The following is a 10,806-nucleotide window of genomic DNA, read 5'->3' on the forward strand; positions in this document are numbered from 1 at the left end:
GGCTGCGATTGCAGCCTACGGTGCACGCAGTGTAGGGATGGTGCCGGACTGAATCCGACGAGTCAGGGGTCGATTGGATTAGAGGACGGATTTTTGTATATAATTGTTTGATGTTGATTGATGTTAGAAATTGTTGTTGTTGGTTATTTTTGTTATTTTGTCGTAAGCATTGCATAGTGCATGCATGTTTATGTTTGAAAAGGAAAACTGGATTCTCATGTAATTGCATGCATGTTCATGTACATATTTGAAAACTAGGTTTTCAAGAGAGAAATGCTTTTGGGTATATTTGAATGAATGGATTGACTGGTTTGAGTCAGAGGTACTGTAAGGATGGTGGTAGAGTCTCACTTGCGATTCCCGCCTACGATGCACGGTTATGGATGGTGGTAAGCAAGGATGGTGGTAGAGTCCTGCCTGTGATTCTTGTCTACAGTGCTCTGATAGTTGGTTAATGGGCCATTTTCTAGAAAAATGACTATTGTTTTAATGGATTGGGTTTTTGAGCCAAAATGAGATTTTGCCGTGTGTTGGGAAAATGATTATTTTTGAGAAATGATGATTTTCGGGACATATGCATGTAACATCATGTTCATGCATTTGGTTATTGCATGAATGTATTTTTATCTTGAGATTTGTTTGGTTTATTATTTACCTGTGGTACCGTCTTTGATACCGTAGATTTTGGTATAGATGATGAGGAGGCTGAGCCTGAAGAGTTGGCTCCGCCGGAAGATTGATTTGGTGCTTTTGGTTATTTATTGAAAAATTATTTCTCTATCTTTAAATTATGTATTTTGGTTTTATGATAATATTAGAACTTGTAATATTTTGTTATGCTTGTTTTAAGCGAGTTTGTATTTAAACAAAATTCTGGTATTTAGTAGAATGACATTTATTATCTGATACGTTATTTTTGTTGTATACGTGTTGCATATAGACACACTTGGCACTTGACAATGAGATATGTAACCTGTGTTGTCATTATCCCGACGCCTCAATTTCCAAGTGTCCATATGTGGGAGTTGGGGGCGTCACAAACGATGTACATGTTAATATAAGTACGCAATTAAACTAGGACCACTGAATTTGTTCTCCAGTTTTCCTAGGTTTGTAAACAGACCTTATCATCAATTCCACCCACGGAGATCATGAGGTTTTAGATATATGTAGGCCACATAAACTCCTCATACTGACACTACAAAATTTATTGTGACAAAATTAACTTCTTTTAAGACCAAACATATTCTGTACAAACACGAAAAAAAAATATTCTCGTCAAAGTGATATAAGGTGCACTTTTTTCGACTGTGTTATATTTCATGAGGTGGAAAAGTGTATGAATCCGATATATTTTTCAATGTAAGCACTAATATTAATTATTTTTTTGTCCTAATAATTATTAGGGTTGAAACTATAAATCCATACATTGACAATTAATAGGGTAGAATACAAGTTAACACAAAATGATTTTAATTAATTATTAGGGTTACTTTTGGGTAATCTTTCAGTCTTAAATACCTCAAACTATAGCTAGTAATTAATATATAATATTCCAATGTACATAATACCTTGTAACGACTCATGAATCTGACCCCTCAAGGGCAAAATATTCAATCAGCTTTAATTTTGCAAGATCATTAGCACATTTCAATACACAATTTAATTAATTTATACTTTTACATGATTTTGATCAAATTTGTTTATTCCATTGGCGCTGTTCCTTTACTGCACGCACTGTTAACAAAAATTATGCTACTGTAGCCTCTTTTTTTTTTTTTTTCCCCATTTAGATTTGTTATTATTTTGGGTTTTTCATTATTAGTTTTCCTGTTTAATTATTTTTTCCTTGCATCTCCTAAATTCTTGGCATTTCATGGTATTTCTAGCATCTTTTCCTTTTCTCGGCCTTCACTGATCTCCTCCTAATCTCCATCCCCACATGACTAAAAAAAAACAATACCCTTTTTAAGTTCACAATCACCTTTGGGAGAATCAAAAGGGATGTGATCATCACAGGCTCAATGGCGTCCAAGACCGGCTCAAAGGTGGTGCTCTGATTTTTTATTTTTATGGAAAATGAGCATTTGGCACTCTTAATTTCTATCTTCCAAAAATCTATAACAAGGCGTAGTATGGCAAGGCATACTTGGACTTTGCCCCCTTTTTCTTCTCCTCGCATTAAACACGAAATACACGTTAATGGAAGTATTAATTAAACTAGGACCACTGGCCATTTTGATCTCCAGTTTTTCTAGGTTTGTAAACTGACTTGATGATCAATTATACACACGTAGATCAAGAAGTTCTAGATATTTGTAAGCCATATATGCTCCTCATATAGACACAACAGAATTTATTGTGACAAAATTAACTTCTTGTAAGACCCAAACATTTTGTACACAAGCACGAAAAAAAATATTTTTGTGAAAGTGATAAGAGGTGCACTTTTTTCGAGTTTTTTATATTTCATGAGGTGGAAAAAAGTATGAATCCCATTTATTTTCCAACGTAAACCATAATATTAATTATTTTTTTGTCGTAATAATTATTTGGGTTGAAACTTATATCCATATATTGACAACTATTTAGGTGTAATACAAGATGATTTTAACGAATTATTAGGGTTACTTCTAGGTAATCTCTCAGTCTTAAATCTCCCAAACTATAGCTAGAAATTAATATATAATCTTGAGTACATGATTCCTTCAACGACTCATGAATCTGACCCCTCAAGTGCCAAATATTCAATCTGCTTTAATTTTGCAGGATCATTAACACAAATCTTTACACATTATTATGCTTTTACATGATTTTGATCAAATTTGTTAATTCCAATGAACCTATTCGATTAGTGTAAGCACTGTTAAAAATCTTATGCTAGTGTAGCCAATTCTTGTTTTTTTATTAAATTTGTTATTATTTGAAAGTTTTCATTATTAGTTTTCCCGTTTAAGTATTTTTTTCCTTGCATCTCCTTAAATTCTTGTTATTTCATAATATAACTTGCAAGTTTCCCTTTTCTTGCCCTTCATTGATCATGTCCTCGGCCACCTGATCTCTATCCTCACACAACTAAAAATAACATCACCTTTTTTAAGTTCACAAGAATCTTTTTGGATGTCAAAAGGGATATGATCATCACAGGATCAAAGGCGTCGAAGAGCAGCGCAAAGGTGGTGCTTTATTTTTTTTATTTTTATGGAAAATGAGCAATTGGTACCCTTAATTTCTATCTTCCGAAAATCTATAACAAGGCGTACTGAGGCAGGCTCCATTTAAATTTGACAATTGTCCTCATCCGTACGAAATCTTTAATTTCTATCTAAACCGGCCACCATGCATGCAATTACTTTTGATTTGAAATTAAGCCATGACTACCATGTATGATTTGAAATTAAGCAACAAATAAGCTGCTGATGAATGTGCAAAAATACTAGTCCTTTTTATGGACTACTGTTGCGTAGAATATAAGTGTACGTTCTGATCTTGCAACTAGAACTTAGCCTTCTTTTTCTTTCCCTCCCATTAAACACGAAGTATACATTAATCTAAGTAACTAAACTAGGACCATTGGATTTGTTCTCTAGCTTTTCTAGGTTTGTAAACTAACCAAATCGTCAATTCCACACACATAGATCAAGAAGTTATAGATATCTGTAGGCCATATATGCTCCTCAATGTCCTCATATATATAGACACTACAAAATTTGTTGTGACAAAATTGACTTCTTTTAAGACAAAACATTTTGTTAACAATGACGAAAAAAAATATTTTCGTCAAAGTGATCTAGCTTAGGTACACTTTTTTTGAATATGTTACATTTCATGAGGTGGAAAAAAGCATGAATCCCATTTATTTTTCAACGTAAACCCTAATATTAATTATTTTTTTGTCCTGATAATTATTAGGGTTGAAACCATATTTCCATACATTGACAATTATTAGGGTGTAATACAAGTTAACACTAAATGATTCTATTGAATTATTTGGGTTACTTAAGCTTCTCGGTAATCTCTCAATCTTAAATATCACAAACTATAGCTAGTAATTAATATATAATCATGAATACATGATACCTTGCAACGACTCATGAATCTGACCTCTCAAGGGCAAAATATTCAATCTGCTTTAGTTTTGCAAGATCATTAACACATTTCATGACAAATTATTATACATTCACATGATTTTGATCAAATTTGTAAGATCATTAACACATTTCATGACAAATTATTATACATTCACATGATTTTGATCAAATTTGTAAGATCATTAACACATTTCATGACAAATTATTATACATTTACATGATTTTGATCAAATTTGTTTATTCGTTTGACCGTATTCCATTAGTCCAAACATTGTTAAAAATCTTATGCTAGTGTAGCCAATTTTTTTTTTTTCCCTTTTAGATTTCTTATTATTTTGGGTTTAATTTCATTATTTGATTTTCTTGTTGAATTATTTTTTTCCTTGCATCTCCTTAAATTCTTGGCATTTCATAATATTTCTAGCATCTTTCCCTTTTCTCGGCCTTCTCTAATCTCGTCCAAGGCCTCGTGATCTCCATCTCACACAACTAAAGAAATCATCACCCTTTTTAAGTTCACAAGTATCTTTTGGATATTAAAATGGATATGATCATCATAGGCTCAAAGGTGCTGCTCTAATTTTTTATTTTTTTGGAAAATGAGCATTTGGTGGTCTTAATTTCTATTATCCGAAAATCTAAAACGAGGCATATTGAAGCAAGATCCTTGAAAAATTGGCAATTGTCCTCGTTAATTTTCATCTAAACCATCATCCATGCAAGTAAGAAAATAAAATGCACCTTACATTCTAACTAAGCACATCAATTCCTCTCAGGAATTATAATTGCGCAAACAAGATATTCATGATTTTCTAAATTTGACTTTATTAATAAAGTGAAAATTCAAACTAATATTTCAAGACATGAATCTTAACAACTAATTTATTAAAAACTATATCCCTGATGTTCTTGCCAAAACAATATGGCCTACTTCGATCATCATCATATTTTATTTTATAAGCAACAAATGCTTTATTCTTTAATAATCTACTCCCATTAAGTTCTGAGACATTTCTCAAACATTGTATAAGGCTTTAATTCCTGCAATATCATCTGTATGCAAGCCTTTAGTCACTCCTGAAGAGATACTGGGTTCCATGATTGCTCCTGGCACTGAGCTATGCCCGAGTCCAAGAAGGTGCCCAATTTCATGCAGAGCAACTGTCTCCAAGTCAAAATAACCGGGAATAGCACCCACACTCCAGAACTCATCTGCATCATAATGGAACCTTCCATCTGTTGGTGCAAAAGCATGCGCAAGGGTTCCACCATTTCCATCAAAAGGAGCTCCATCTCCATGATCCCTTCTACCAAAACCAATAGTGATATCTGACAAGCCTTGAACCCGCGAGAAGGTGAAGTGGGTGTTTCTTGCCCACGTTTGGAAAGCTCTTGCGACAGGACTCATGGCTTGAGTTGGGGTTCCTGGGAGAAACCCATAGGTGAGATGATACTTTGAGGTTGGCCACTTTGGAGCATTCGGGAAAAAGCTATAGTGAGAGACGGTATGAAATGAGCCCTTGCGGTGGTGATGCTTTTTCTCGCCTAATTGCATTGAGTTTGTACCATTGATGATATCTGCTACGCCACAACGAGGCATCATCATCTTTGATACCGTTTCTGCATCCAAAGTCCCAGTGGCCTTTAGATGATAATTTTGCTGGTATGTTTTGACGGCTGATTCTAAGAGTTCATCAAAATCATCATCATTGGCATGGGTGTTGTTTTTGGTTTTGTGATAATAACCAAATTTTTCAAGATACATTTTGAGGTCATGGATACCTTTGACCTTCTCACCCTTGTGGCATCCCTGAAGATGCTTGAGAAATCCATAGGGTGATGTTTTTTGGTCAGAAGAGTCAGGTGGAGTTGTTGCATGAGAAATGAGAGGAATGATGGCAAGGAGGAGGCCAAGAGTGATCAAGGAGAAGAGGGGAGAACTTTTAGCAGCCATGACTACTAAATGGTGAAATCAAGCAATTAAGGTGAAGGGATGGATGTTGCAAAAGGCTCATGGATTGGATGCTATTTATAGACTGCTAATAACCGTGTCTAGTGTGTTATATGTGCGTGGTGGGATCAAGCAAACCTATTTTCTTGGGCATATTAGTCAACTTAACATGAAGTTTACATTAATAATTTGGACCAACAAGTACATATGAATTAATCCATTTATTTAGGACCAAGAAGTTGCTTACGGAGAGTATCGTATATAGGACATCAAGGATTATCAATGAAAGCTTGATATGGCTAAGGCCTACGTACGATAGTGTGGACTGGAATTTCTTGATTCATTCTATGAAATTTGCTGGTTTTTATTAATTTACGTTTTGACTTTAAATTGTTGTTTAATTTATTTTAGTTTGTTTTTGGATTTAAAATTTTGTTGTTAGTTTTTACTAGTTATTTATTATATTTTAGTTAGATGTTGTGTTTAAATTATTTTCTTTGTTTTATAGCTTTTAAAGTTGTTTTCATTGAATCAGTTTCTAGACTCCAGAGATGAGGACTAGACCTCATTTCTTTTCCTCATCTTTACTTTTTCTCTTTTTCTTTTTCTCTTTTCTCTTCTTTTCTCTTTTTCTTTCATTTTTCTCCCACTTTTCCCCCAGTTTTCTTTCTCTCTCGCGCGCGACGTTCATCTCCCCTCTTTATCACCGTTTTCCTTCAACCGCCTAGTCCGCCGCCGTGTGCTGGCGTGTAGCACACCACCCACCCAGTTTTCCTCCCATCCGACCATGATCATCTCCACCAAATTTCACTTCCCTCCAAGCCACCGTTAACCACCACAAGCTCCTCCAAGTCGCGGCATCTTTTCTCTCTAGCGCTGTCGTCATTCCACCTTCGACCACTATCTCTTCACAGCTTCATCACCGACCTCTTGCCGTCCTAAACCACCATCTCTTCATAGGTCGACCAAGGGGTCTTTAACTTTATTATCTTCTTTCTTTCTTATTTACATGTGTATACGCATAAAACTTTTAGTCCCGCTATATTGGTGATTGGGCAGCTCTTATTTTGGGCTAATTTTTTTAACCTTCTTATGTTTATGGCACATGCGCCTCCTTGATTCATGCCTCGTGTTTCCTCCTTTACTTCCTTCCTTCTTCTTTCTCTTTTTCTTTTTTTTTTATTTTTTTTTAGGCCGCTTTGGTAGCAAACCCCACGTGTTCCTTTGCAGATGAACTAATCAATAAAAATATGTACCTATCCTTTATGCCCTGACTTCCTTCCCATGCATGTTTGGTTGCTTTTTACTTGTAGCATTTTCTTTTCTAAGGTGACACTTTGAATTCTACTCTTCTGTCATTATTGCTATACCTATCCTTTAGCCTTCCTGAGGGAGTAAGTTAATGGCTGGCATTTCTTCTGCAAACCCGAGAGCGTTTCGAACAGTCAGTCATTCATTACTCATCCGTTGGTTGTCCTACCTTTATGGTGTGGGTTTCATTTCGTGCCACAAAATTTGCACATGATATTTTTGCGAGATTCACATTTGACTTGATGGACCCCACACGACGTGCATATACTCTGAACCTTGAGATGTGAACCATCATTCCTAGCCTATATATAGGCCTTCCCTTCTTCATTTCTTTCCACCAGGTTTCCCCCTCTACCTCCCTAAGCATTCTGGAATCTCGCTTTCTTTCGCTGGGCACCCTAGCTCAGGGTTGGCCTCGCAATGCCAGATCTCGTAAATGCCCTTCCAAAAGTCGTGCTATTCTTCATTACCAGGCAACATTTTAAGAAGATGATGCACCCCCTCACCTCGCAGGACAATTGTTCAATGGGTTTTTCTGTCTCAAGATTCTTCGTGCAGTCTATGATTCTTCCTTACATCTCAGTTGGCTCCCATTGGTGGGGCTTCTTCTCCTACCCCAGGCCTTCATCACCTAGTATGGACGGACCCTTTGGGCTGTCAATTTTCTCATGGGTGGACCCGCACCCCACCGAGCCTGGCTTTCAATGGCTTTGTACCTCACCAAGGGCGGCTTCCTATGGTACTGCACCCAGCCATGCCCGACTTGGATTTTCTTGCTATTCTTTCCTCTTTACCTTTCATTATAGCTTTCGCGATCACGCCATAGTCACCGCGTTGTAATTACTCTGATGAATGAAATGGTCTTCTTCTTGTGCTTTCCCTCTTTTTTATGTTTGTTTGTATTATGTGCGCCTTTCACCGTTAGTGACACGCTTCTTGCTTGCTGATGTCGAGGTGAGCTGGCTATCATTTAATTAGCACCCGGCTGATCATAACTGTATCTCTGTTTCTATCGATCTATGAGGCTTTTATGGTGTACCTGGCATGTGATGGAAATTCCCTGGCATTCATCGTTTCATCTTGTTGACTTGGCATGGTAGGATTATCCACATTCCTTAGACGGAGAGGTTCATTCACTCCTTCAGGGAACTTTCCCGCTCAAGGTGATTTCCTCGGGGAAGGTCCACTAGTTGAGTCAGGCAATCCTGGGACTATCTCATGCTCCTCCGAATGAGAGGTAGGGATGCCTCAAACCACACCCCTCTCTTTAACCCTTGGGCTAGGTCATCATCCCATTGCCACAAGGGGATGGGGTATTATTCGGGCAACCTCAGTGCTAGACCCGTGCTCCTCCACAGGGGAGGTCAGGGTGGCCCGGAGCCAATCCCGCATGTTGACCCACTCGTGGAGGGACTCCATCCGGGCAGTTTAAGACTAGACCCACTCTTCCATGCGACATGGTTTCCTCAGAGGAGGTTCATCATTCAGTCAGGAGAGCCTTCTCTCATGAGGTGGTTTCCTCGAGGGGTCCACCGGTTGAGTCAGGTAGTCTTGGGACTATCTCGCGCTCCCCCAAAGGAGAGGTAGGGATGCCTTAAACTGCACCCTCCTCTTTGACCCTTGCACAAGGTCATCATCCCTTTACCACGAGGGGATGGGTTATTGTTCTGGCAACCTTAGGGTTGGTCTCAGGCTCCTCCACGAGGAAGGTGGGGGTGGCCAGAAGCCAATCCCTCCTATTGACCCATGAGTGAAGGGACTCCATCCGAGCAGTTTGGGATTGGACCCACTCCCATTTGTTGACCTCACAGGGAAGGTTAGTTAGGACCGAACTGGAGCCGCTTCCACTCCTCTTCATGTTCGAGTCACCTCATGGCTTGACCAGCTTTCCTTCGCAAGGGAGGCATTCTAACTTAGGGTTAGTTCAGGTTGTTGACCAATACAGGGAGGAAGTCTGTTCGGGCAGTCCCCGACTGGACCCACTCCCATTGGTCGATGCCCATGATGAGGGTCGCCTTATGCGTTGGCTGTCGAGGACAAGCTACTCTCCTATGTGGAAGGGATCAAGCAACCCTTTGGCATTATACTGGTCTCTTTAGTCCCCCCAGGGAGGTAAGTTAGGCCTAGGGGCCCCTTGCTCTTCACCGTGATGGGGATGGGGTTATTTTCAAGTTGCCTCAGGGCCAAACTCGAGCTCCTTCACAGGGGAGGTCAGGATAGCTCAGAGTTGATCTTGCCTGTTGGCCCATACGTTGAGGGATTCCATTCGGGCAGTTTGGGACTAGACCCGCTCCCATCCATTGAGCTCACAAGGAAGGTTAGTTAGAACCAAGCTGGAGCTACGTCCACTTCTTGTCATGACGAGATGGGGTATGTTCGGGTCGCCTCAGGGCTAGACCCGCTCTCCTCCACTGGGAAGGCTTTCTAACTCAGGGTTAGTTCTACCTGTTAACAGATATGGGGAGAAAGTGTGTTTGGGAAATCCCCGACTGGACTCACTCCCCGTTGGCTGACGCCTATGATGAGGGTCGCGTCATGCGTCAGCTATCGAGGATAGGCCACTCTCCGCTCTGGGAGGGATCAAGCAGCCCTTTAGCATTACACACATCCCTTTATTTCCCACAAGGAGGTAAGTCAAAAGGCCTAGGGGGCCCCCATTCTTCACCGCGATGGGGATAGGGTTATTTTCGAGTTGCCTCAAGGCCAAACTCGCGCTCCTTCATAGGAGAGGTAGAGATAGCCCACAGTCGATCCTGCCTATTGACCCATACGAGGAGGGATTCTATTCGAGCAGTTTGGGATTAAACTCGCTCCCATCCGTTGACCTCATAGGGAAGGTTATTCATACGAGCATTGCGATTGCATTCTCCAAAGCACATTTCCTAAAATAATCACGCACTTCTCATTAATGGTAGTTACAACGGTACCCGTAGGGTCAGTAATAACAAGAAAATATAAGTACATTATCGGTAGAACATTTGTAGATATTCGACATTCCATGGGTGCTGCAATTCATTCCCACAGGAATCTCGTAGCCAATATGCCACAGGGAGATTGCTGGCGACTACCACATAAGGGACTTCCCATTGTGGTCTAAGCTTGTCTTCTTCCTTGGCCACTACCACTGTCCTTTTTAGCATGAGGTCCCCTACCTTGAATGACCTAAGGCATACCCTTTGATTGAAACAATGCTCCACCTTCTTTATGTACACTACCATCGTCATCTCTACTTCTTCTCGAACCTCCCCCACCAAGTTGAGTTGCTCTTCCAGGCATCGGTCATTGGAGTGTTGCTCATAGTGGCGCGCACTTAGTGAGTTGGGATGTCGACTTCCACTGGTGGAATGGCCTCAGGCCCTTATGCCAAGGCAAACGAGGTCTCATCGATTGGTGTCCTTATGGTTGTCCTATAGGCACAGAACGACCGGAAGCTCCTCTGCCCACGCCCCTTTT

General features: G+C 39.7%; 1 protein-coding gene across 1 annotated transcript; it reads right to left on the reverse strand.

Annotated features, from left to right (window-relative positions):
- Positions 1–4,896: 4,896 nt before the first annotated feature.
- LOC122300663 (metalloendoproteinase 3-MMP-like) lies at positions 4,897–6,108 on the reverse strand. Its single transcript, XM_043111474.1, has one exon. It carries the CDS (start codon positions 6,043–6,045, stop codon positions 5,107–5,109), a length of 939 nt encoding a protein of 312 aa, XP_042967408.1. The 5' UTR covers positions 6,046–6,108; the 3' UTR covers positions 4,897–5,106.
- Positions 6,109–10,806: the final 4,698 nt, after the last annotated feature.

The sequence above is a fragment of the Carya illinoinensis genome, chromosome 2 (genome assembly GCF_018687715.1).
Source record: "Carya illinoinensis cultivar Pawnee chromosome 2, C.illinoinensisPawnee_v1, whole genome shotgun sequence".
Classification (NCBI taxonomy): Eukaryota; Viridiplantae; Streptophyta; class Magnoliopsida; order Fagales; family Juglandaceae; genus Carya; species Carya illinoinensis.

Excerpts from the sequence above, each read along its gene's own strand:
- LOC122300663 (XM_043111474.1), bottom strand. The coding sequence starts at position 6,045 with ATGGCTGCTAAAAGTTCTCCCCTCTTCTCCTTGATCACTCTTGGCCTC.